Here is a 27,695-nt window from a genome sequence, read left to right as displayed (position 1 = left end):
TAGGAGGGAGATAGGCCTTGACCTTGGCCATGAGCCTTAACTGAAAGGCTTCTTTGTGTAACTGGATACACAAAGAAAGCAGGCCATAGGGAGGGAAAGTAATCTCATCGCCCCCCTAGTGGTAGCGTTCCTAATGCCGAGAGAATGAATGGGATTTCTCATAGACAAGTCTTTTGAAAATTATATTTTGGTCGACACTGAAAAGTTAGTAGAATGCATTAAACGGCAAATACTTGGACACAAACCTTATTGATTCTGGTGATCATAGTTGATTTTCAATCACAATCCGAATTATGAAAATATTTTTCTCAAATTCCATTGACTTTGACTGGAGGAATGGAGCAATTTTGAAAATTTGAAAGAAGGCAAAATATTGTTTGAAATTCTCACGGTTAGAAGGTTATTACTGTAAAGACACTCACGAGTTTTTGTTTTGATAACTTCACCGAAATGGCTTCGTAGTAATTATTTAAAAATCCGGTCTATGGGAGTTTACATTGAAACTCCTCATTGAAACTCTGGCATGTTTTCACTTTCCCTCCCTATAAGTGCCCAGCTTCACAGATACCTTGAAAGGGGGATAATGTATATTAAGTTTGGCAACCCAGTAGGAAAAACGGGGGTGAGAAGGGGGACAGACCGGTGGTTTTGTGTCTCCACGTCTCTGTTTTGTGAAAATAAGAAGATTACGACGCCGTTGATATTTTAGATATATTCATATGATTTAAAATAGTAGTTGGACCGCATCTGTCCTATCCGTAATTGATTTGCTGGCAGAATTCTTCATCTTGGTGGCTGGCAGACGAGTTGATCAGACACCGAAACAGACGTCTTGTTGTTGGATTCGGAATTTCTAGTGTAGCGGGTTGGATAGCTAGTAAGTTAGCGGATAAAGAGATAGATAGGTATCGTTCGTTTGTTGGATTACGATGAGTACGTTGGATTCAGTGGACCGAATTGAATTATGCGAAAGTCTCCTGACATGGGTACGTATTGTTGGCGATTCTCTGTTAGCTAGCTAGCACTAGTCAAGAACGGGTTGTCCCAGCGGTCCCCCCCCCCCCCACTCAGTTAGCTCAGCCTCAGTCGGTTTCAGCCCCAGCTAGTAGTAGTGGAATGTGTATGCTAGCTAGTTAGCTAAGAACTAACCCCATAACTAACTTCAATGTTATCATATACATCTACATCATTGTTGCCTGGGCTAGCACAGGAGACGTGAAAGTGAGTGAATCATCTCCCAGGCCAAGGACGACTAAATCACTAAATGTCAATCCAAAGCAGGCTAACCTGATGTGCTTCTTTCTGGAACGACACATGTTGCAAGGAGCATGGGTGGGTGCTAGCTAGCCTTAGGATGTGCAGTCCTTGATATCAACATAGTCTGAGTCAGTAGGCAGAGACGATGAGTCAATTCGTTCTTACCCTTCTTACCAGACAAGGAGTCTGGCAGAGAAGATTGAGGATGGGTTTGGCTATAGAAGGTGTGTGTGTGTGTGTGTGTGTGTGTGTGTGTGTATATAAAGGAGATGGGTTGCTGTTCCTTAGGTTTGGCCTGATTGTCAGTCCCTTCAGGATCATGAGCATTGGACCTATCTGTTTACTTTTCAGTTCTTCTCTCTTTGGATCTGGTCCCTCTTATTTCATCAGTAGCCGGGCTGAGCATTACAACCTCTCTGCACTGTCCACAGCTGTCATGCTGCCATCAGTTCAAAGGTTAAGCCGGAATTCCTCAACTTCTATATCTTTGGTCTCAAACATGGATCTGCGGCAACACAGCTGCTCCATTGCCTTGGAATAATGTAGTCGACTCACATTCCTCACTGCCTCTGTTATTGTGGCTTAACCCTATGAATACAACCGCGTCACCGGCAACATTTTTAAAATATCTAAAAAAAAATTTTTTTTATAGAAACATTCCAATACTTCCTGGAAGCTGAGAAACTGCGGTTTCTAGTAATATAGGGAACATCCAATTCATATTTGGAATATTGTCACTGAACTTACAGGGTTAAAATGGTTAAAGGGGTGGGTGTAGCTCAGTTGGTAGAGCGGGTCGTTCAATGATTGAAGGGTCAGTGGTTCGAATCCCAGCTCCGACTGTCCACATGTCGAAGTGTCCTTGAGCAAGACACCTAACCTTAAAATTGCTCCCAATGAGCAGGTTAGCACCTTGCATGGCAGCTACCGCCATTGGTGTAGGAATGTGTGTGTGAATGGGTGGATGTGAGGCCAAGCGCTTTGAGTGCCGCTAAGGTGGAAAAGTGCTATAAAAGTGTAGTCCATTTACCATTTAAAGGCATTGGGTGCGTGAGTTTAGTCAACACACAGGTTGGCAGATACAGGTATGCTGGCTGATATCTTAACTGATCTACCCAACACTTGAACCAGGCTTTGGCCTATTCCTCTGTTATAATCCAAATAGACCTAAATAGTCTTGTAAATTAGACCTTTTGACTGTGCGGAAGACAACAAGATCTTGCATTGACAGTAAAGCCTCACAGTCATTTCACCCCATATTAGCCTAATGTGCTCGTAATTAGTATTTATTTTGGTCAGGCACATCTTTAGGCCTGGCTGTCTGGCCAGCTTCACAGGGGTCCAGCTATCTTTTGCTGGAGGTTTGATGGTTCTCTCTCCTATCCGTTTCCTCACATTCTGGAGAGAAGGCAAGCTCATGTGGGCGTGCATTTCCTCTTTCTGTGTCATGGTGGAGGCCTCGGGAACATAGGAAACTCTAGTGACTCTCTTGGCTGACGTGGAGCTGACCAGTAGCACAAGAGTGAGCTACATTCGATTTTGCCTGATTTTCAGTAGGCCTACATGTCGAGCAACGGTTCATTGGGCCCACCATAAACTAGACTTTCTCGAGAAAAAAGTGAGAGCAATGGTAATCGCTAACATTTTAATGGCGCTCACACTTCAGAGTGAGAGTCGTAGCTTGCTCGGCGAATTAAAGAATCCGAAAACGATTAAGAGATTTGGATTTGATCAGAGTAGCTTGTATCACAGAGGGCTGTTGCATGTTGAACCATAACAGGTAGGTGGAACGAATGAAAGGACGGTTGTCATGCTCTCAATCCTATGCTTTTAAATCCCAGGGACCCCCTCCAGGAATAAGGCTGGAGGATTGAGATTAGATTAGACTCTGCTGCTTTCATGACGCATTTGGTTTGGCTGACTGACCAGTGTTTGGGCTACTCGGGTGTCCCCAGCCTGCCCCTGGCAGAACACAGAGCACCCTATCACAGGCTAGGGTTTTCCAATGCGCATGTGAGAACTAAAAATAAAGCCCTATCACTCCTGTCAACATGTCTTAGTGGAATGGGTCTTGCTGACACAGTGTGGGTTCTAATTCTAAACAATAGGGTTGCTAGGCTAATCTTCTTTGGCCATGAAACATAAATGGGGATAATTGTCTTATTAGACCTACCTCAAATGATTACTGATTCATTCGCTGCTTTACTTACGCAAGTTTGGCCTGTGTGTCATAATAGGCTACTATTTTCTTGCACAATCAACAGAAAGAGGTTCGGTTTAAGAGATCTAGATGTTGCTAGTACTTAGTTTCTATATCATGGGCAATCCTCCAGACACACACACACACACACACACACACACAGTATTATTCATAAGCTGCAGCACTGTAATAGAGAGGTGACGCAATTGGGGATTGGCCAATAGGCTAGGCCCTGATGATAATCTACTGATTGATTAGGATTAGGGTGAGGACTTGGCTCAGCACATCTCATAACATCTTCACACGGTACATTCACACAGTAGGCTAACTGATCAACTTCCTGCCTGGAACCACATAGGCCCAGTCTACCTTCTGAAGCCAAAACAGCGAGCTCAGTCTTGCTTGGGGAGAATGGAAACGGTACAATCACAAACATTTTACAGTTTGGTCATTTAGCAGCTACGCTTTCATCCAAAGCGACTTACAACGTTTTGAGCTAGTGTTGTTAAAGGAGCACGGTTACGCTTGTTTCATTTGAGATTATTTGGATTAAATGCTGAAATTCTCGGTGTGGTCCTTTAAAAACAAAAAAAAATCATCCTTGTTTTCTGTATATGAGAAACGAAGAAGAAGTGGCAAAACATCAAAGGGCAAATGTGCTTGAATCTCCAGCCAGTATTTCCCAGAAGGCAACAGGTGCTCAAACTCCACCCTTGAATGCAGAGACTGGTTTATGGGCGGGCACCCATCCAGCCAATCACATGAAACTCCCACAAACATATGGTAACATTAGCGTTAAGGTTGCACAATTCTGGGAATATTGAAAGTTGGAAACTTTCCATGGGAATTAATGTGAATGTATGGGAATTAAGGGGAATGTATGGTAATTAAAGGGAATGTTTGGCAATTAAGGGGAATGTATGGTAATTAAAGGGAATGCATGGTAATTAAGGGGAATGTATGGGAATTAATGTGAATAAACTGGGAATTTGGGGGTTATTTATACAAACTGTATTTACCTTGTCATAAACACACATAAATATAAACATTGTTTTGTCATAAGCACACATGCCGGCAAACATTTGTAAAACAAGTGTTAAACCAGGCCAGGTCCAGCCTGGCTTATGTGCGAGGCTGGCTTGTTTCTGTGCAGGACCGTTAGGACGGAAGCTAGTCATGCCACTGAAATAGCTGTGAATTGAAATGACATGAAATAATGTCTGATAAATAAAGATGGGTCTTGTCACCTGGACACATCAGTTCCAATGCTTCCAATTCTAATCCAGCACAATAAGGGATAGCCATTTAGCTCATGAGCTCACAACAACTACCAGCAGCTTCCATAATATTAATGGCTGCGGTCAATCAATCAATCAAAGCTTTATTTGTATAGTGCATTTCATACCGAGGCAGCACAATGCGCTTTACAGAGAGCAAGGGAGGTGGGCATACATCCCACATATTCCAGAGGGAAGCACAAACCCAGTGGCTAAAGCAGTTCCACTGATGATTCCTGTAACGTTAGCTATTTGCTGCAGTTGGTTCAACTTCTTTTTCTGGACAAAGGTAAGGGATAAACCCAGATAACACAAGGCTAGCGGACCTACAGCGGGTCCCCGATGGACGAGCTGGCAGACCTCCGGCCGAATCCGCTGGCGAGTTCTTGGCCATTTGCACATCGAATGGCAAGCGGACCTCTGACCCGACATTGGCTCTTCTAGGTGCGCTGGCTTACAGCCAATACACAAAAATAAATTTTTGCTTAATCTATTTGTGAGTAGAACGTAAATGGATTCTACAGCCCTCTTAGTGTGCAGGATGCTAGGAATTAGCTGTGCATGTGATGGAAGAATGCACTGCACATGTGATGGATGAATGCACAGTACAGGGTTGAAATTCAACTGAATTTGCATCAAATCAGGTTGTTTTAACCAAGATCATGCTGCAAGATCTTTTTAACCAAGATCATTCTAGAATTGCAAAATCTAGAATTGCGGTGTAGCCGTCTAATGCATTGTGTTCCGGTGCAGCTGCCCACCGGGAACCGGTGGTATCCAAGTACGGTCGGATCCTAGAGTGGCCTATTGGGCCGTCGCTCCCCGAGGGGGGTTAGTGGGGGGACTCTGGCAGTCTTGAAAGCGGAGGGAAAGCATCCCGATACAAGAGATGCGTTGATGAGGTGGGTTAGGAAGGGAAGGAGTTCAGGTGCAACAGACTGAAGGAGAGTGGAGGGAACAGGGTCTAGGGAGCAGACGGGGGGGCTAGATGTTACAAGGTTGAGGACCTCTTTAGGGGAGGGGGAGGAAGGTAGGGGAAGGCTAGTATCTAGGCTAGTACCGGGTGAAAGCGGGATGTTATAGTTTGGATTCTAACCCTCAGATACTTATGTGTGGGAGATGGTTGGCAGTGGTTCTGGCTTCCTCTAGACCTGCCAGGGCGACCCAACGGACGGGTTAGGGTTAGAACTGTGTCCTGACCAGCGCCTGACGGTGAACCTGAGGCGCGTTGTGGCCTGAACATCCTGGTCGTGTCTCTCTCCGATCATACCCCCCCCCTCGACCGCGTTAGGGTCTCTAAACTGGGAGAACAACGGCTAGCTGCGGCCTCTCTCTCAGGCACGCATGTGTCGCGTGTCACGCATGTGTCGCGTGTCTCTCTCTCCCTCTTCCTCTCTCTCCCTCTTCCTCTCTCTCCCTCTTCCTCTCTCCTACTTCCACTTCTCCGATCGGAGTACTCCGTTTACACACAAAGCTCTCTGTCACTCCTCCCTCAGCTCTGTGGGACGTTTGACTGGAAGTCGGCCCAAGCGTGTGTGTGTGTGTGTGTGTGTGTGCATGCGTGCAGCCTGCGAACCCTCTCCCTCGTAAGTGTGGTTATGTAATGCGCCGTATTGTTTTGGTCCGTCCCCCTTGGCCCTAGGCCCAGCCCCGGGCTAACAGCTGGCTAGCTGGCCCAGACCCCAACATACAGCGGCGTTCTCCATCCTCTCTGAGCTGGCCTGCCCAGCGAGCAGCTCTGACCTGCAACACATGGCCGTCAGTTTGGACAGGGCTGGACTGCTGGTGCTTGGCTGGGCTGGGCCTAGGCTAGGCTGGGCTGGTCTACAGTATAGCTGGGTCTAGACTAGGCTATAGTACACTATAGCTGGGTCTAGGCTAGGCTATAGTACACTATAGCTGGGTCTAGGCTAGGTTGGGCTGGGTTGTAGTATAGCTGTCTCTAAGGCTAGGCTGCAGTACGGTATAGTTGAGGCTAGGCTGTAGTACGGTATAGTTAGGTCTAGGCTAGGCTGTAGTACAATATAGCTGGGTCTAGACTGTGCTATGTTGGTTAATACACTATAGCTGGGTCTAGGCTAGGCTAGGCTGGGCTGTAGTACAATATAGCTGGGTCTAGGCTAGGCTATAGTACACTATAGCTGGGTCTAGGCTGGGCTGTAGTATACTATAGCTGGGTCTAGTCTAGGCTCCGACAGGCCAGCTGAGGGTAGCTCTACTATAGTGTGTAAAAATCCCAGCTAGATCAAATGTGTTTGTCTCGTGTAGTCTGGGGTGAAGCTGAAGTCCCAGCCTGCCTCTGTGTTGACAGGACACCGGGGAACGGCCATGTGACCAGGAGTGACGGTGCCCCACGGGTATGTGGTGTTCCAGTGTCAGGCTAGCCCCTCCCTCTGAGAACAAAGCCCGTTTGGTGGCCCTGTGCTCCATTTGGTCAGAGCTTCCTCGTTGGTCAGCGAACAGCTGGTCTCAGAGGGAGAGAGAGTGACTGTTGTTCCATAGGAAAGCAATGGAAGGCTGCAGCAACATCTCCGCCAGCGTGACTGTTCTCTCCCTCCCGATCTCTCCCTCCCGGCCTCTCTCTCCTGGCCTCTCTCTCCCGATCTCTCTCTCCTGGCCTCTCCCTCCCGGTCTCTCTCTTTCCGGCCTCTCTCTCGCGGTCTCTCTCTCCCGGCCTCTCTCTCCCGGCCTCTCTCTCGCGGTCTCTCTCTCCCGGTCTCGCTCCCGGCCTCTCTCCCGGCCTCTCTCTCCCGGTCTCTCTCCCAGCCTCTCTCCCGGCCTCTCTCTCCCGACCTCTTTCTCACACAGGATAATTCACTGCATCGTGCTGTTTACTTCCGTTATCTGACTCCAGGGACCGATCTGAGATGATCCTCCGTATGCGATACTCAGGATACCAGGATGGTGTGGCAGACAGTAGACATTTCGCAACACTATGTAAATATTATGTGGTCCTGATTTAAGTAAAGTCTTGTTGAGTGTAGGCCTATCTAATCTCCTTATCTTTTAAAGCATAGGCTTATACATTTCTGACGGAGAGAGTGTGTGTGTGTGTGTGTTGTGTGTGTGTGTGTGTGTGTGTTGTGTGTGTGTGTGTCCTACCCCAGTCTGCCCCCGTGATAGCGATCTTGAGGCTGTCTGCGCCGAGGAGCGCTGCCTGTCAGGCCGTCTTATTTACAGTGATCACACAGGGAAGAGGAGCCTGGGAGCACGGCATTCTGGGGCCTGTTATCACACCATCACACAGGCAGACAGACAGGCAGGAGGGCAGACAGATAGACAGACAGATGGACAGAAACACAGGCTTACAACAGACAGACAGACAGGCAGGAGGGCTGGCAGACAGATGGACAGAAACACAGGCTTACAACAGACAGACAGACAGGCAGGAGGGCAGACAGACAGACAGACAGACAGGAAGGCAGACAGACAGACAGACAGACAGACAGGAGGGCTGGCAGACAGACAGACAGACAGGCAGGATAGACAGACAGTAGGGCGGACAGACAGATAGGCAGAAACACAGGCATACAACAGACAGACAGACAGGCAGGCAGACAGACAAGCCACAGGTATGTAGATGCAGCCACAGGTATGTCTAGAGGCAGAGAGGATCTCTTCACTGTCACATTGGAGCATACCTCTGTTCCTTCAGCTCTTGGAAGCGGTCCGTGGCAGACGGAGAAGCGCTTTTCTTTCTCTGGGGAGAATAGTGACAGACTGAGGGAGGAAGAGCTGGTTTAGACACACAGTTACACTTGGGTTTTTATATATCTGCACAGAATCAAATCAAGTTTATTTATAGCACAGTTTCATACAAGTGAATGCAATTCAAAGTGCTTCACAGTAATAAAACAAAGACAATGCAAAGGATCAACAACACGGTAACATAACAAGGGATAAAATCAATATAATAATAATGATAAAATCAGTACGACAAGATCAAATAAAAACACTTAAATCAATAAAATAACCTCCAAAATCAATCAAAGTAAAATACAATGCACTGTGAGTCGTTCATTCAAAGGCCCTTGAGAGAAGTTGTGTTTTCAGTCTGGATTTAGAACATGTATTGCAGCCTGAGGCCGTATGGAAGCTGGTTCTACTTCTCTGTGTTATTAAAGCTAAAGGCTGCTTCGACACATACACTTCTAACTCTGGGGACAGTTAAAAAAGCCACTCTCCGACGACCTTAGGGATCTAGTGATTTCATATGGTCAGCATGTGTGAGGTGTATTTCTGACCCCATCATGCTCTTCAACACTGTAAACGAGGGAAACCTCAGTGCTTTACGAGTATAAATAAAGGTTTGAAATGAAATGAAGTGCCGCTGAAGAACCACTGAAGGCCATGGAGTAAACCAGGCTGTGTTGACAGCGTAGAGGTGTTAGGAATGTCAACACCGGGTTCAGCCGACAGCCTGCGGCAAACTATGAAGGTAGCAGGGACGCTGCCTGATCATAATGTCTTTTCAATGTCTTTTCAGTGAACACCGGTCTACAAGCTATTAACCTAGTCGTTGGCATCTCTCACCAACTGTCAATGGATGGAAGCTTCCAGATTCACACTTATGCCATCGTAACTCTGGCAGTTTTCCCCACTAGACAGGTTGAAGTGCCCTTGGCAGCAGTTGTAAATTCCCTCGTGTCGCTTGTTTCCTCTCTAGATTCAGACGTTTGGAGTGGAGGCGCCGTGCAAGACCGTGGACGACCTCACCGGTGGGATCGCCATGGCCCAGGCTCTGCAGAAAATGTGAGTGGAACAGTCCGGAACTCTAGTAGTCCCTCTTTAGCTATTTCTAAAGGTCTGAGGCTGCTGAGATTAGTCAGTAACTCATCCTTCCTCTATGTCTGTAGGCTAATGACTGTATCAACCTAATCATAGCAGTACAGCGTTGGAACTGGGCCTACAAACTACGGGGGGCAGTAAAATCCTAGATCTAAACTATATAAACAAATAATATTAAATATCTATAGTAACTAAATTAAAGGGCCTGGCCACCATCACCCGGCGGCCCTTCTATGGCCTTACAGTTAAAAGAACACGCCAACTTTTGGGAAAATTAGTGTTTCCCAGAGTCAGATAAGAAGATACACACCCTTCTCTTCTCTGTGTGTGCATTAGACCCGTTAGAGCCGTTAGCCTAGCTTAGCTCTGAATGTGGATTTGAAACATTAGCCTAGGCTAACAGCTCTTAATGTGTCTCAATGTCATAATTATGTCCTTAGCTCCCTCTTACTCCCCCACCCTTACACACACACAGACACACACACACACACACACTCTGACTCTCTCTCTTTCTCTTTCAGAGACATCGTGTACTTCAACGACAGTTGGATCAGCAGGATCAAGCCAGATGTTGGAGACAACTGGAGGTTGAAGGTAGAGAACATTCCTCGGGAGTCGACACTGGAACATTCCTCAGCAAATGTGTGTGGGGGGGAAAGTTTGATGTTTCTGTCTCTCCTCTTCCAGGTCAGCAACCTGAAGAAAGTATTGAAAGGTATCTTGGATTACAACCAGGAGGTAAGAGAGGATGAGTGGGTGGCGGAGTTGAACATCTCATAACTGAATCTGCTGTGTGGCGGAGTTGAACATCTCATAACTGAATCTGCTGTGGGGGGGAGTTGAACATCTCATAACTGAATCTGCTGTGTGGCGGAGTTGAACATCTCATAACTGAATCTGCTGTGTGGCGGAGTTGAACATCTCATAACTGAATCTGTTGTGTGGCGGAGTTGAACATCTCATAACTGAATCTGCTGGGCGCTCAGAGCTTCGGGGAAAGAGAGGGTTCAGTTTTCCTTCTCTGTTGCATCCACATGTGGAGTGTGTGTGTGGAAAGCATCCGTAGAGTGTGTTGAGTGTATGTTCAGAGTGTGTGTGCGCGAGTGTGTGTTAATTACAGCCTCCCCCCCCTGCTGTGCAGATCCTCGGTCAGCAGATCAACGACTTCACGCTGCCGGACGTGGGTCTGATCGGGGAGCAGGGCGACGCGGCCGAGCTGGGCAGGATGCTGCAGCTCATCCTGGGCTGCGCCGTCAACTGTGAGCAGAAGCAAGGTACCCAACACCCACCGTCACCTCTACAGGGGTGCTGTCCGCTCAAATTCAACTCTTGACCTTCTGCTAGGGTTGCACATTTCAAGGAATTTCATTAATCGATAACTGTTAACCTTAATAAACGATAGTCGATTAATGAACGTCCCGCGCTGGACTCCGCTTTGCTCGCTTCATTTTTGTGTCTTCTTCCACTGTGTCGTTGAAATTTCCCGGCATCCCAATTAGCCTTCACGTGCAGTCGAACCCTAAATCTTGATTACATTTCACGCAACTCCCGTTGATAAAGTTAATTCCCCCCAAAAAAGTTCTGTTCCATTAACAAGCAATTAATCGAGTAACCAAATTTTACTCGAGTAAATTCTTATCGGCAATTAATCGATAGTCGATGAACTATTAACATCCCTACCTTCTGCATTGTTGATTTCTTGCGTGAGCCCTCAGGCTTTGGCAGTTTCTACTGAGGTGATGTTTGTTTATTTGTTTATTTAAAGGATCCCCGTTAGCTTATGCCGTAGCGGTTCGCTAGTCTTCCCGGCGTGTTTGTGTGCGTGTGTCGAACTGAGCGCTTACTTGTTGAATAAGGCGGTTGTTCTCTGTCTCTGTCCCTGTAGAGTACATCCAGACCATAATGATGATGGAGGAATCGGTTCAGCACGTCGTCATGACAGCCATTCAAGAGGTACGCTGTCTAGCGAGACTTGACGTCGGTGTTGATTTGAGGGGTAAAGTACTGTTTAGTTCTGTTTGTTACCTCGTCTGTGTGGTAATATATGAATGCTTTGTGTGTTTTCTAGCTGATGAGCAAAGAGACGCCGGTGACGGGAGGAAGCGACTCCTATGTGGACCTGGATAGACAGGTAGGATGTCTCCTGGAGACCTGGGTCATTAAAGGACCATACCGGTCTAAATAGGATTTGATATCCTTAAACTACTCACCCAACGTATATCACATAGCAAAACCGGGGCGAGTTTGTCAACACAACGAGGGAACGATTAAAAAATAGGTTTTGAAGCCAATACGTTCAACTTTTGAAATATATGTAAAACGTGAAAGTGCTAATATCTTTTAACGTGAGCTTTACTTTGGAAAATGGACTGCGGTAATGTGATGTACGTTGGGTTACTAGTTTTAGGAGATCAAATCATATTTAGACCGGTATGGTCCTTTAAGATGGGTTCATATTCAATACCTGTGAACCGGCAGTGACGAAACAACCCGATTTTGTCCCGAAACGGCTCAAAACCACCTCAGCTGTTGTGCGCAAACCCGACGTCATTGAGTCAAACACACATCCGTCGCGTCAGGGTTTCTGTTAGCTCTCTAATTCAAACGCCGGTCTTCTGTTTCTGTCTCCCAGCTCAAAAAGACGGTGGAGGAGCTCAACGATGCTTTATCCACCAAGGAGGAAATCGCCCAGCGATGCCACGAGCTAGACATGCAGGTAGGTCTGCTGTCCCTCACCTCTCTCTCCCTCATAGACCAGATAACTCAACTCAAACCACAACTCAAACTAGTCATTTGGGTATAAAATCGCTGTTTAATAGATAGCCTTCTCCCTGCAATGATTAAAAAAAACATCCATATCGATTAATTGTGGGTTCCCTTTAAGACGGTAAGACCCCTAGTCTTAAACAAACTACTTAATTACTTACTTATTATCTACTTAGACTAGACTATTTCACCCAAGTCGACAACGGCTACGTTATGCTCCAGATGTTTTGTATTATTTATTTGTTTGTTTTCTGTTTGATAACTGACCTGTTTTTCCCTGTGGTGACTGAAACCTCCCGATCTCTGCCTTGCTTCCAAGGCGTTCCATGTTCAGGAGGAGCGCGATAGGCTGAGGTTAGAGTTAATTGAACTAGAGGAGAGGGTAAATCACACTTTCTTCTTCTCTCAGTCCCTGGTGTTTGGTGTGTGAACGCCCTAGATCTGTAGTCTGCTTTAACAGCATCTCCTTTGGAAATCCAGACCCCTGCGTGCGTGCGTGCGTGCGTGCGTGCGTGCGTGCGTGCGTGCGTGCGTGCGTGCGTGTGTGTGCGTGCGTGCGTGTGTGTGTGTTTGTGTGTGTGGGTGTGTGTGTGTGCGGGCATCGGCTACCCTGTCCACCTCAACGCTGCGTGTCACCACCCCAACCCCAGACTAACGCCCCGCCCACCCGCCCTCATGTTAACCCCTAAGTGTGCGTCACCATGGCGTCCCACGGCAACAGCGAGCAGGAAGTGCTCGGCTCTGGCCACGGTGCACGGTGGCTGCAGCGATGTCATCAGTGATGTCACAGAGCCACCAGGGAGGACAGAGCTGTGGAGAAACATCATGGAATCTTGAGTCAGAATCATGACTTGAGAAAAATAATCCAACTGATGCAGCGTTGGTGAGCATAGGTGTCGTAGGCCTTAAAACATGGGCTGGTGCTCTCTTGTGTCCCACTAAACTGGCCAGCAGCCAAATGAGAGGAACAGCCTTTTCACTGTTTAAAAACAACAACAACAACAACGACAACAAACACAAAAACACCACAGAACCACCACACGTCGCAGTCGTCTGGGAAACTACTCTTTCCTCTTACACTTTTAACTTTTTGACGAGAAGTCATTGAGATTTTTGCCACCATGACTGTTTCTCGAACACTCTGCTGCCGCTTTGCTTGCGTGTAGTTTGACCCCGCCCCCTCACGTTGGAAAGGACATGTAAACTGCATGGCGCCCCACTTGGCTCTGTTAGGGTTTGTTGGTTTGTCTTTTTTTGTGTGCTTGCTTTTCTCCTGAATGACATTGACCAAAATACATGTCTAGTGGGTTTGATAGGAAATTGTCGTGTGCTGTGAAGTACCTGTTCTGTCATACACATCATATTGATGATTGATTGATTGATTGATATTAACTATGGCTTTTTTTAGTCAGGAAGAAATAGATGATTTCAAATCCAAGCGATTTTTGTCATCTGTTACTACAGTTAATTCAAAAATGAAATGGTCAGTGACACTTTGTTTTGGTAATTTAGCCCTGTGTCAACGTCCAACTTTCAAACTTTACTCTATGACCTCATTCTAATCAATGGGCCCAGTAGCAGCAGTAGGAGAACCCCCAAGTTCCAGCACCCCCCAGTCCCACCCTCCTCACTCCTCTCCTCTCCTCTCCTCTCCTCTCCTCTCCTCTCCTCTCCTCTCCTCTCCTCTCCTCTCCTCTCCTCTCCTCTCCTCTCCTCTCCTCTCCTCTCCTCTCCTCTGCTCTGCTCTGCTCTGCTCTGCTCTGCTCTACTCTACTCTACTCTACTCTACTCTACTCTGCTCTACTCTTCTCTCCTCCTCTGCTCTCCTCCCCTCTCTCCTCCCCTCCCCTCCTCTCCTCTCCTCTCCTCCTCTCTTCTCTCCTCCTCTCCTCCCCTCCCGTCCAGGTGGCGGCGCTGCAGGAGGAGAAGAGCAGCCTGCTGGTGGAGAACCAGATCCTGATGGAGCGTCTGAACCAGTCGGACTCCATCGAGGACCTGAACAGCCCAGCGGGCCGCAGACACCTGCAGCTCCAGAGCCAGCTGGAGCAGCTCCAGGAGGAGACCTTCAGGTGAGGGGGGGGAGGGGGGGGACGCTGGGGGAGGGGGGCAGTGAAGGCGGAAGGAGAGAGGGGTGGTGGGGGAGGAGGATGGGAAGGGAAAGCATGCTGCAGACGCGTGGAGAGGTGTGAGAGGCATGGGGGATAGGGCTGGGTATCGATTTGAATTACAAGAATTGATTCGATTCACAAGGTTCAGAATCGATTATTACGATTCGATTCAATATCGATTCGGTTAGTGTTACTAAAACCTTTTTTTTATTTTTATGTAACCTTTATTACATGACTGCCAAGTTATGCAACACATCAATACTAGGGCTGGGTATCGATACTGATTTCCAAAAATGAATCATTGAATGAATTCATGAACTATTCATTCCTTAATTTATTCATTCATTCATGAAATAAAAGATCGATTTTGGGATTCATGAATCGATTCTGAATCATTTGATTCAGAATCGATTCATCGATTTTTTTTAACCCAGCCCTAATGGGGGAGACCGGGGGACGTCCAGGCAAGGAGGTAGTCTTTCCGGCCGGACGTCCGTCCCCTGCCCTGCGAAGGACAATCAGTCTCCTACAGAGGACTGAACCACATCATCACTGCTGTGATCAGACCGGATTATCTAGCGGCTTCGGTCATGGCCGACCTCTAATGCAAAGAGTCTCTGTGAGTGTGTTAGTGAATCCCCCCCCCCCCCCCTAGACCCGTAGCTCACAGCCAGGGTTCGATTGTTAGGAAGCTATCGATCCAACACTCCCTGCTCGTCTGGCGGGCTCTCTAAAGGCCTTTTATGTTGTACAGATTACAGTCACACACCCAGAATGCCTTTTCATTATGTGTGAATGGGCTGGGAGGAGGCCAGCGCTGCTATTAACCCCCCCACCCCCCCCTTCTAACCTCACCTCACTGCAGCCTATCAGAGCTCTCCCTGCTGGGCTGGGACTTCCAGCCCCTCCCCCCCGCCCGGGGCCCCGCCCCCCCCCCCCTCGCATCCCCGCTCCAGTTAAAGCATAGGACCTGGTGCTGGTGGTGGCGGGGGGCTGAGGGGACCACCCTCTCTGGTTCTGGTATGCCACCCCCCCCCCCCTAGTATCACCGAGGACCCAGCGGGGGGGTGGGGGGGGTCAGGGGTCAGGCAGGCGCTGGTCGGGTGACTCACTGGGGGCCAGGTGCCGTCCACTGTCGGGTTCCGGTTCTCCCCCGGGAACCACCGTGGGGCCGAGCGGACCCCCGCACCACTTCACGCAGCCGGGCGACCGCTGCGGACCGCGGTCAAGCTTCTCGGAGCGGGGTTCGCGTACGGCAGCCGGCGCGGCGGTTTCGAGCGGTCGTAGGACGGAAATTGATCGTTTCGCCGCCAGATCAGAACGTTAAAAGCCTTAAAGCTGCCGTTGTCGAGAATCTGCGTTTCAAATCTCGGAAAGACGAAAGAACGAGACGCATGTTGTAAAACCCGGCGTCCCGTCGTGGTCATTCGTGCGCGAACCCCGGCTTTTGGAGGACGCCGTCCACCCCCCCCGTACCGGAGCTGTCGGGGCAGCGTGCGATCTGACCATGATCTGACCGTAATCTGACTGTGATCTGAGCGTGATCTGAGCGTGATCTGACGGTGATCTGACCGTAATCTGACCGTGATCTGACCGTGTGTTCGCGCTGCAGGCTGGAGGCGGCAAAGGACGACTACCGCATCCGCTGCGAGGAGCTGGAGAAGGAGCTAGTGGACCTGAGAGGTCAGAACGAGGAGCTGACCTCCCTCGCCGACGAGGCCCAGTCCCTGAAGGACGAGATGGACGTGCTCAGGTCAGAACCAGTAACATTACACACACTCTCTCTCTCTCTTTCTCTCTCTCTATCTCTCTCTCTTTCTATCTCTGTCTTTCTCTCTGTCTCTCTCTATCTCTATCTCTTTCTCTCTCTTTCTCTTTCTCTCTCTATCTCTCTCTCTTTCTATCTCTCTCTCTGTCTCTCTCTATCTCTCTCTCTTTCTCTCTCTCTTTCTCTCTCTGTTCTCTCTCTCTCTCTCTCTCTGTTCTCTCTCTGTCTCTCTCTCTCTCTCTGTTCTCTCTGTCTCTGCCTGTAACAATACAAAGGAAACGTATTATTGTATAGTATTGGTGACAATGAATGGAACAATAGACTCACAGTGCGCTGGACTCTGGACCAGGTATATTGTTCCTCTGGTTCTGGCAGGCTGCCATGCTTCTCTGCTGGGGGTCACAGTGGGGCTGCTCCTCTAATAGGAATTCTGACTGCTCTGTCGGAAGGTTTCAAATTCTCTCTCTCTCTCTCTCTCTTTCTCTCTCTCTTTCTCTCTCTCTTTCTCCCTCTCTCCCTCTTTCTCTCTCTCTCTCTCTCCCTCTCTCTCACTCTTTCTCTCTCCCTCTTCCTCTCCCTCTCTCTCTCTCTCAATCACTGTAGAAATTCCCCAGTGAAATAGTGAATAGTTGCCCAGCCTAAAGTGTGTGTGTCTGTGTGTGTACATGCGTGCGTGTGTGTGTGTCTGTGTGTGTGCGTGCGTGTGTGTCTGTCTGTGTGTGTGCGTGTGTGTCTGTCTGTGTGTGCGTTCGCGTGCGTTTTCACCACAGACACTCGTCAGACAAGGTGTCCAAGCTGGAGGGGATGGTGGACTCGTACAAGAAGAAGCTGGAGGACCTTGGGGACCTGCGCAGGCAGGTGAAGCTGCTGGAGGAGAAGAACACGGTGTACATGCAGAACACCGTCGGCCTGGAGGAGGAGCTACGCAAGGCCAACGCCGCCCGGGGCCAGCTGGAGGCCTACAAGAGACAGGTACCACACACACACACACACACACACACACACCCTACCTAGGATCATATGAATGCGAACTGATCCGGCCTCCATCCCTGTAGGTGGTCGAGCTGCAGAACCGCCTGTCGGAGGAGTCTAAAAAGGCCGACAAGATGGAGTTCGAGTACAAGAGACTCAAGGAGAAGGTGGACTCGCTCCAGAAAGAAAAAGATGTACGTTCCTGCCAAAAAACTGTCTTTCACGACCCAACCCAACTTAGTGTACAGTTTCATTACATAACATTACATTACAGTCATTTAGCAGACGCTTTAATCCAAAGCGACTAACAATAATTGCATTTAACATAGGAAAAGCCAATGTACTACTACTTGCCAGAACTCACAAGTGCATCTCCTTTCTAAAACAAGTGAGCATAATCTAGTGCTGAAGGCAAAGTGCAAGAATAGCAATCTAAAATAAATTAGGTGCTTAAGAGGGAGGATCGTTGTAGTACTTCTTGAGGAGATGAGGTTTGAGACTGCGACGAAAGATGGGCAGCGACTCTGCTGTCCAGACATCAGTGGGCAGTTCGTTCCACCACTGCGGCGCCAGGACCGGTTTCATGTCTGACCGTTACGGGAAACGGTCTCCGTCCCGAGCGGCCCGTTCTGGCGAACGCTCTGGAAGGGAGCAGAAGACGAACGGAATCAGGAAACAGCTGAGTCATGCGTTTAAGTTGATGTAGCAAATTGCTGTTTGCGCAGGTACGATCGTGGCGTATGTTTTCGGGAAGTCGGCGCCGCGGTTTCCGTCACCCCCATGGCGGCAGACATTTTCCGCGGATTCAGACCCGTCTCTCTGAAGTCGCTCTGCCCGCTCAGCGACTTAACACGCGCATGTTCTGGAACATTCGCAAGGTTCTGTTGTCCTTTCCTTCATCTCTGTCCCCCCTCTCCCTCGCCCCGTCTGTCCCACAGCGCATGAGGACGGAGAGGGACTCTCTGAAGGAGACCATAGAGGAACTGCGCTGTGTCCAGGCCCAGGAGGGACAGCTGACCTCAGGTGACCCCCCGCCCCCCCCCCCCGCCCTCCACACTAAAGCCCGCCACCTCCCTCGGTGTGCCGGACTAACACACTCCAGGTTACGACCCTGGGAGCCACTTAGCTGAGTTAGTTTGTTTACGGAGGACTGAAAAGGGCCCCTGGTGCTTCTCAACGGTTCGCAGCTGTTCAGCGTCTCACAGCTGCTCTGTTCACACGCGGCTTCCTGTCGCTCCGGTCTCGTCTCTAGCAGAGCTGTTTAACACGTAAACAGTGTTTATCTCTCACAACACCTCCGTGTCTCTCTCTCTCTCTCTCTCTCTCTCTCTCTCTCTCTCTCCAGGCCTTGTTCCCCTCTGCAGCAACGAGGGCTCCGATTCGCTGGCGTCCGAGATCATTACCCCGGAGATCAGGTAGGACCTCGTAGCCGACCCCTGACGCCTGACATTCCACAGCCCCTAAAGAGATCGTGCCTTCCCGCGAAAATAAAAAAAACTTAATTTCCCATAATGCATCACACATTGTTTTACTCCGCTCCGACGACGCTCCGGTTGTTTCCTCTTTAAGTACCGCTAACATGTGCCGGGTTCTCTCATCTTCAATCGTGCGTGAAACGGTTCCATCCTCACATCAGAGGAGGGTTTTATTTAGTGTTTACGAAGACCTCTCAGGGTTAATTACACGTGTTATGAGACGCCTTTCAAAGCCGAGGCATTCGCTCCAGGACACCGAGCTGTTTAGGCTCCTCCTTCTCATCTCTGACCAGTTTCGGCGTCTGTGCTCCGCCGCTCCCGGCCACGCCCCCCTCGCAGGGACTTCCTGTTCCCCCGCTCCCGTGTGAGGCGGCCGACAGAGCGAGGCCCTCCTCTGCTCCGATCCGATCCGCCCCGCTCGGGCTGTGGAATGCCGTGTTACGTAACGGTCACACTCCAGATGCCGGCGTTGCATCAGCCGGCCGGCCGCGTGTTCCGCCGGCTTCCCAGGATTCCTTCCATCTACCCCCCTCCCCCCGCTCCGGCTAGCCCAGTCCAGCGGCCCCCGTCCAGGTCTGGAACCGCTTAAACGAGCCTCCGGCTGGGCCGCAGCTGGTCGGCCCCGCCCTACGCCGGCTGCACTTAACTTCCAGCTCAACATGGCGTCGCTGGGAAAGCTATTGAACCCCCCCTCCTCCTCCCCTCCTCCCCGCCCTGCACAACGTGTCCTGAACCGTACTTAAAGGGCAACCGTCCGCTCCAGAATCTTTCCGTTTTTTTCACAAAAAACGCCCTCAGTCAGAACGGCGTCGCTCTACCGCGCACCCTCACCGAGGCGAGCCCTCAGAGAGGTTACAGGCGGTCGGCGGTGATCCCGGGTCTCAAATACGCTGACTCCTGACCTGACCCCCCCCGGCTTGTCGTTCCCAGGGAGAGGCTGATCCGTCTGCAGCACGAGAACAAGATGCTGAAGCTGGCCCAGGAGGGCTCTGACAACGAGAAGATCGCCCTGCTGCAGAGCCTGCTGGAGGACGCCAGCGCCAGGAAGAACGAGCTGGAGACGGAGAACAGGTGCGTCCGGCCGCCACTTCCTTTCCCGCGGGCGCTGCGCGTCGCTCGGTTTCCCCCCCGCCAGTGTTTGGGGCGACGTGCAGCGCCCGTGGGGAACGAAAAATTGAGACTTCGGTCTCTGGCGGTCTCTGGCGGTCGCCGCCATTACATCAGCAAGCTGGGCCGTAGCGGTGGCTAACCCCTTCTGTTTGTCCGTGTGCGTGCGTGCGTGCGTGCGTGCGTGCGTGCGTGCGTTCCTTCCTTCCTTCCTTCCTTCCTTCCTTCCTTCCTTCCTTCCTTCCTTCCTTCCTTCCTTCCTTTCCTTCCTTTCCTTCTTTCCTTTCCTTCCTTCCCTCCTTCCTTCCCTCCTTCCTTCCTTCCTTCCTTCCTTCCTTCCTTCCTTCCTTCCTTCCCTCCTTCCCTCCTTCCTTCCTTCCTTCCTTCCTTCCTCCCAGGCTGGTGAACCAGAGGCTGATGGAGGGGCTGAGCCAGGTGGAGGAGCTTCAAAAATCCCTCCAGGAACAGGGTTCTAAAGCAGACGACGTAAGTACTGGACCCGGACCTGGACCCGGACCTACCACACCCTGGAGCCCCGGTCAGACCAGCCTCACTCACCCCCGACCCGTAGAACCTCTCACACCTCTCTGGAATGCCAACCTGGAGCTTCTTGTCCCCTTAGTCAGTGTGGAAGACCTTTTTGATTTTAGGACGGCGCCTGCTTAACTGAGAAGGAATATAGCACCTCACCTCCATGTGTCATAGGATGAATGCTTGTTTGTTGTCATACTAACCCATTCTAACACTCTTGTGTTGTGGTTGCATGTTGTGTTTGTGTTTTTGTTGTGTTGTTGTTATGGTGTGTGTGTGGTGTCATTTCTGTTTTAGCTCTGGAGAGGCTGTAGTTTTCCTGCCTGCCCAATATGGTGGTTACAGGCCATGTGCCTAGAGCTCTCCTGATTGGATAGGGGGGGCTCCTCTCGACGATGACCTCGGCAGGAGGAGTGGTGTGTGTGTGCATGCGTGTGTGTGTGTGATCATGTAACACAAGCGCCTCTCTGCTGTCTGCTGTCCTCGCTTAGCGTGACTGACCAATCTAAAACGCCTCTGTCCCTCTCTCTGTGTGTGTGTGTGTGTGTGTGTGTGTGTGTGTATGTACAGTATGTATGAATCTATGTATGTATGTATGTACAGTATTTGTGTGTGTGTGTGTGTGTGTATGTATGTACAGTGTGTGTGTGTGTGTATGTATGTACAGTGTGTGTGTGTGTGTGTGTGTGTGTGTGTGTGTGTGTGTATGTGTATGTATGTGTGTGTGTGTGTGTGTGTGTGTGTGTGTGTGTGTGTGTGTGAGTCATAGTTCACTGCATCTGTTCATTCATTAAATCTCTCTGGTCTTTTAATCACTGCCTCCCCTCCCAGGCGTTTGTAAGTATGGCTTGATGACCAGCAGTAGTTCGGACTCCCTCACTAGATCTAGCGTCGTCCCTTTTAAATATTCGTCTACAATCATGTTCATGCTTTTGGGGACTTTTTCTCTCGCCGGTCTCTCAATGTCCTTCTTACTGATCTGGTGGTGTGGATTTGAATCGGAGTGGGCTGTCTAGATATTCCGTACAGTAGATGCTTTGTCTGCGATGCCACAGTGGAACGTTATACGGCGTTAGCAGCTTGTATAATCATAACAGCCGTGTCATCTGATCATACATGGATCATTAACACATAGAGGGGAAATAGGGCCATTTACTGCATCAATTGCAGACATACAGTGATTACATTGCTTTCATTGAATTCACGCTGATTAAATCTGGAAAATCAAATAACCGACAACTATTATGTAAGTATGGCTTTATTGTAGAGACCAGACCATTACAGATTAATAGGAGTAATGTCTTAAATATCAGACTTCACAATGTAATGTTGGAGTAGATGCACTAGAATCACTTACTGGAACATTCTGTGCTCAGTAGTGCCCTCTGGTGGATGACCACGGAAGTATTCCAAAGGAACAACTAGACATTTGGTCGTCATACAAAACAGCAAATGCTATATAGTGCATAACAGACACAGGGCAATCTAGTGAAGTCTGTTGTCAATTCCAAAGACAATAGAACTGTTAGTACACATTTAGTATCTATACACGCACATCGTGATACACATCAGACTAAAGCCACTGCTATTGAAGCTCTCCTGTAGGTTGTTTTAAAAAATATCTACTGACTACAATGCACGGAACAGTGACCAAACGTTCGTTTTTGTCTTCCTCAGTCAATCATTCTGAAGAAGAAGTACGAGGAGCACATGTAAGTTATCTGTTCAGATCAAACTCAAATGCCGAGTTTTTTTTCCCCCTGAAGAAATGGTTGTGAGATGTTTGAGGCATTTGATCGGTCGTTAAATCAATGGATTTTTTTTGCATATTCAAGGGAGAAACTACGGGAGGTGAACAACGAGCTGCAGAAGAAAAGTGCTTTCATCGACGACCTGGAGCCCAAATACAGCTCAGCCTGTGAGTGAGGAGCCTGTCTGGCTTCTTCATCTGGCTCCGCCGGTCAAACAAACTACCACCCATGTTCATCCTCTCTCTCTCTCTTTCTCCTCTCTCTCTCTCTGCTCTCTCTTTCTCCTCTCTCTCTCTCTCTCTCTCTGCCTTTCTCCTCGCTCTCTCTTTCTCCTCTCTCTCTCTCTCTCTGCCTTTCTCCTCTCTCTCTCTCTCTCTCCGTCTCTTTCTCTCTGTCTCCCTCTCTCTCCGTCTCTTTCTCTGTTTTTCTGTCTTTCTCTCTCTTTTGTTCTCTCTCTTTCTCTCTCCCCCTCCCTCTCTCTCTCTCTCTCCCTCCCCCCCACCCTCTCTCTCTCTCTCTCTCAGCTCAAAAAGTGGAGGAGCTGGAAGATGCCTTGAAGAAGAAAGATGAGGACATGAAGCAGATGGAGGAGAGGTATAAGAAATACCTGGAGAAGGCCAAGAGTGTAAGTATGACCACGCCCCCCCAGACCAGACCGGACCGTACACAGTTCGCCCCTCAAAGATCCTCCGCTAACGACAGTGGCGTGGTCGTGCGGTTGTAACCGGGGTCTGGTTCTGTAGGTGATCCGGACCCTGGACCCCAAGCAGAACCAGGGGTCGGCGCCGGAGGTCCAAGCTCTGAAGAACCAGCTACAGGAGAAGGACAGGATGCTGCACTCTATGGAGGTACCGTTCAACACAGTCGTTCAATACAGTCGTTTAATACCGTTATTTAATACAGCCATTTAATACAGTCGTTTAATACTGTAATTTAACACCGTTATTTAATACAGACAGCCATTTAATACAGTCGTTTAATACAGTCATTTAATACTGTTATTTAATACAGACAGCCATTTAATACAGTCGTCTAATACTGTCATTTAACACCGTTATTTAATACAGACAGTCATTTAATACAGTCGTGTAGATACGCACAAGTGGCATGTAGCAGTGTAGCGAAACAGAACATAAGGTTACACAATCAGGACGGTCTCGCAAGGCGAAAAGTCTCGCTCTAAACGTGTTCAAAATCTGTCTCGGTGAACACAGAAATCTGTCTGACTTCGATTAATCTCTCTTCACATGTGATTACTGTTTTTTTTGCTTCCCTCTGGAATATGTAGAGAGTGGGTCCTATGCCCACCTCCCTTGTTCTCTGTAAAGCGCATTGTGTTGCCTCTGGGTATGAAATGCGCTATACAAATAAAGCTTTGATTGATTGATTGAATACAACAGCTCATATGAATGTCGCATCGTCAAGTGACCTTGTCAACCCTGTGTGTGTGTGGTCGCCTCAACAGGGCGGTATACGTAAACCTGACTGACTCTGTGCCGTCCTCTTAACAGAAAGAGATCGACAAGACAAAGACCCAGCGAGACCAGGAGGAGAAGCTGATCGTGTCCGCCTGGTACAACATGGTGAGGAGGCCTCGTCGTCTTCATCTTCATCTCCTGCATGTTCCAGCTGGGCCAGGGTCATGTCGGCGTGTAGTCACTCAGCCCACTAGAGGGCGCTCTAGGCTCATAGTGGCTCTGGCAGGATCTCAGCTGGGTTAGACCGAGCCTAATGAAGAAGGGTCTTTATTTAGAAAAACAAAACAGAATCTTGATAATCAGTGTTGGATATTAATTTCCTGCTGAGTCCTGCTGATCTCATTGAGGGATTTATTTTGCACATGGATTCAAGGCCTTGATTGAACATGTAACCTCGGATGCGAGGTATTTCCTGATGTGTGTGTGTGTGTGTGTGTGTGTGTGTGTGTGTGTGTGTGTGTGTGTGTGTGTGTGTGTGCGCGCGCACGCGTCTCTACTGTGCGTGTGTTTCTGTGTGCGTGTGTGTTTCTCTCTGTGTGTCTGTGTGCGTGCGTGTGTTTCTCTCTCTCTCTGTCTGTGTGTGTGTCTTTTTGTCTGTGTGTGTCTCTCTCTCTGTGTCTATGTGCGTGTGTGTTTGTTTCTCTTTCTGTCTGTGTGTGTGTGTGCGTGTCTCTCTCTGTCTGTGTGAGTGTGTGTGTCTCTGTGTCTATATGTGTGTGTGTCTATGTGTGTCTGTGTGTGTGTGTGTGTGTGTGTCTGTCTGTCTGTGTGTGTGTGTGTGTGTGTGTGTCTCTCTGCGTGTGTTTCTCTCTCTCTGTCTGTGTATGTGTGCGTGTGTGTGTTTCTCTCTCTCTGTGTCTCTCTCTGTGTGTGTGTGTTTCTCTCTCTCTCTCTCTCTCTCTCTCTCTCTCTCTGTGTGTGTGTGTGTGCGTGCGTGTCTCTCTCTCTCCGTGTGTGTGTCCAGGGCATGGCCTACCAGAAGAAGGCAGCGGAGGACCGTCTGGCCAGCACCGGCTCGGGTCAGTCCTTCCTGGCCCGTCAGCGCCAGGCCACCAGCACGCGCCGCGCCTACCCCGGACACGTCCAGCCCGCCACCGCCAGGTAGACGCGGCGGCCTGGCGACCCCTGACCCTTAACCCCTCCCTCCCGCACCACCCCGCCCTCCACCCCCAATCCCCCGCCCAGACCCCCCGACCAAGACGCCGCATCGCCGGCCGCAGTGGCTGAGTGGCGGTCCGATCGCGGGACACGGGAGCGTCCCTGACCCCTGACCCTCCGCTGTCCCTCTGTCCGGACGCTCCGCTACCCCGTCACGTTACGCAGAACTCTCCCCCCTGGGTTCACATGCACACTTCTCCCACACAGCTTTCGTCTTCAGATTTGCCGCCTTTTTTTAACGAGCAGCCTCTGTAACCCCTCCCCCTTTTTCCTCGCCGTCGCTCGCGGCCGTCCGCCAGGATGACGTTCTCCCGTAGAAACTGACAGCGGAGTTTTACCGGCGGAGTTGTGTTTTCCCATCATGCTTTGCAGCGCTCGGGGCGGAGGTGTGTTAATAGCTGTACAGGGAGAGGAGGCGGAGGTCCAGTACAGGTTTTGTGTACAGCGCTGTGTGTGTGTGTGTGTGTGTGTGTGTGTGTGTGTGTGTGTGTGTGTGTGTTTGTCAGTGTTGAGACAGTCTTGTGCGTGCCTGTTGTAGGGGATATGTAAAGGTTAGATCAATTGGGACTTGCTACCAAGATAACAATTGTTAAAAACATTTGGATGAGCATATTAGGACATTGTCATCTACGGTCAGACAGACCAACACAACAGCAGACTGTTACAGTGTTCTTTCCCCTTCCTTTCGGGTCAGCTGCCGGTCACAACAGCAGCTCTCTGAGGAAACTCAGCCAACGTAGTAGAAGCGGCCATGACAGCACAAGAGGTGGAGTCGGTCAGCGTGTCGTCCGCCAGTTCTAGGATCGTCGTCTAGCAGAATGTGTGTGTTCTTGGAGGCTAGGGTCAGACTCTAGGCTACCCGTATCTACCTGACCAGGGCCAGACCGTCGTGCGTGTACAGCGGCCCTGATCATACTGTTTGACAGTAGTTGTCCTCATCGAAGGCATCCAGGAGGTTTGCGATGACAATGTTGATCACCAACCACTTCTGCGACAGGTGGTCAGACAGGTCTCACTGATGGGGCTCGTCAGGACTTGACCACTAGGTCACAACCACTTGATTAAGGAGCAGCGGTCAGACAGACAGACGGAAGGTTTCATACCAGCAGACCAGTGTACAAGTCCTGCTGCTATCATTTACATACAATCTATCTAATGTTCTGGTGTATCAGGGTATGTTGGCAGGTGATTTTGTGTGACTTTGGACACAGGATATCTATATACATATACGCTGTAGATGCAGTTTTGAATAAGCAAACGGGACGTACCTCCAACCAATCCTCTTGACTTTGCTACGTCACTCATCCTCGCATTTCTGTCATCCGTTATCGTTTGCTAATGCCTGTGGATGAGTCCTCGGGTGGGCCCTCCTCTTCTGCGCATGAATCAGAGACCAAACGCTTCACTAACACACTGAACCAGAATGACTCACTCTCCTGTCATGTTCTGATGATGATGAACCCTCCCTTGACCAGTATGTCTGCCCCCCCCCCCCTCTCTCTCTCTCTCTCTCTCTCTCTCTCTGCTCCCTCCACAGTGATGTGATTGCATGACCTCCGACCTCCGCCGGGCTGGGTTAGACGCACAGGCGCATGACCTGCCGTTCCGTTTGCATGACTTGTCTTGAGCCTGCGAGTAACCCTTCATCAACAACACTAACCCCCATGGCTGAGACTGCCCCCCCCGCCCCTGACCCCCAACCCCAGGATGGGAGTGTAATTTTGTATAACCCCCAGAACAAAGTGGCAGAGACTGTGGGAAGAGAGATGCAGCCACGCCCAGGAACGCTAAATATTTATTTCCTTCTTATTTACACATGCAGTATTGATTTTAACGCATTGGATTTTTATTTCCCCCTCCCCCCATCGCATTGAACCAGACTGTATAACCTGCCTCTAACCTTTCTCAAACCACTAGCCTGATTGATAAGTTGCTCAAGAGCCTTTAAAAAAAAAAAAAGAAAGATCCCAGAGCTTACAGGGTAAGACGTCGACGTCCAGGGGCGTGTTGACTCTCAGCTTGTCAACGTAGACCCCCCCCCCCCCCCCATCATGTAAACATGAACATTTTAAAAAGTGCTTTTACCTCAAATGTTATAGTGTAAAAGTTGAGCTGGAGCTGGAGCTTCGGGGCCCAGCAGTGTAGAATTACGGCCCCCAGTGCTGCCTCTGTCGTCAGAGATTTCACACCACAACATGTCTGTATTATGCAACTGTCCAGCTTGTGTGTGACTCTTATTCGCGCGCGTGATGTGGTGATGATTCGTAGTGCGAGGTGGGACATCTCCGTTGAGACCAGAGGCCTCTGGTCCACTTGTGCGCACGTCTCAACGACGGTTTCTAAACCACTCACCATTAACCACCAGGATGGAGCCGTCAGGAAAGTTAACCAGGTCTTTCACTACCGTCCATACAAGTGGATCGTCTTTCCTACAGGAGACCAGGAACGTATTTGAATGAAAAATTAAAAACGAAGGCTTGTTTGGTCAGAATCTTATCACCAGGTTTTATGGTTGCTATATTTTTTATTCATAGGAAGACAGACTTTTATTTTACATTAACTGAAGTAGCAAATAACCTTTCCATTTGCCAAGTTTTGTATTGCTTGTATACAATATGTACATACTGTATGTGAGAAACAGTTTAGGAAGATGTTAATTTGAGACAACAAAAAAGATGTGGTTTGAGATGGATGAATTTCATAGTACCTGTCCATTTGAGACTTGTTGATAAAATGGGCTTCCTACACTGCAAAAAATGTACAGTTGGTAATAACGTTGTAAATAAAGCTTGTATAAAATTAAAAAATCATTGAGTGTTTTCTTACAACAAGTGGGCCGGCTGTAGCTCAGGAGGTAGAGTGGGTTGTCCCATGTTCGTAGGGTCGGCGGTTTGAATCCCAGCTCCTCCTGACGACACGGCAAGACACTGAACCCCAAATTGCTGCCAGTGAGCAGGCTAGCACCTTGCATGGCAGCTGCCACCATTCGTGTGTGCATGTGTGTGTGTGAAAGGGTGAACGAGAGGCCTTGTAAAGCCCTTTGGATAAAAGCGCTATAT

General features: G+C 49.3%; 1 protein-coding gene across 1 annotated transcript; it reads left to right on the top strand.

The window, feature by feature from the left end:
* The first annotated feature begins 644 nt into the window (after positions 1–644).
* On the top strand, positions 645–27,381 carry hook3 (hook microtubule-tethering protein 3). Its single transcript, XM_084441622.1, has 22 exons — positions 645–986; positions 9,401–9,486; positions 10,044–10,116; positions 10,210–10,260; positions 10,664–10,796; positions 11,408–11,475; positions 11,591–11,653; positions 12,155–12,238; positions 14,194–14,357; positions 16,009–16,149; positions 16,935–17,136; positions 17,220–17,330; positions 18,075–18,159; positions 18,482–18,551; positions 19,542–19,682; positions 20,117–20,204; positions 21,927–21,961; positions 22,085–22,167; positions 22,525–22,625; positions 22,744–22,848; positions 23,512–23,583; positions 24,443–27,381. The coding sequence occupies exons 1-22, from the start codon at positions 930–932 to the stop codon at positions 24,581–24,583; spliced, it is 2,154 nt and encodes a 717-aa protein (XP_084297748.1). The 5' UTR covers positions 645–929; the 3' UTR covers positions 24,584–27,381.
* The last annotated feature ends 314 nt before the right edge of the window (positions 27,382–27,695 follow it).

This window comes from Borostomias antarcticus (assembly GCF_949987555.1).
Source record: "Borostomias antarcticus genome assembly, chromosome: 8".
Taxonomy (NCBI): domain Eukaryota; kingdom Metazoa; phylum Chordata; class Actinopteri; order Stomiiformes; family Stomiidae; genus Borostomias; species Borostomias antarcticus.
Note: the sequence above shows the minus strand (reverse complement) of the source record. Positions and strands in the feature narration are given on the sequence as shown.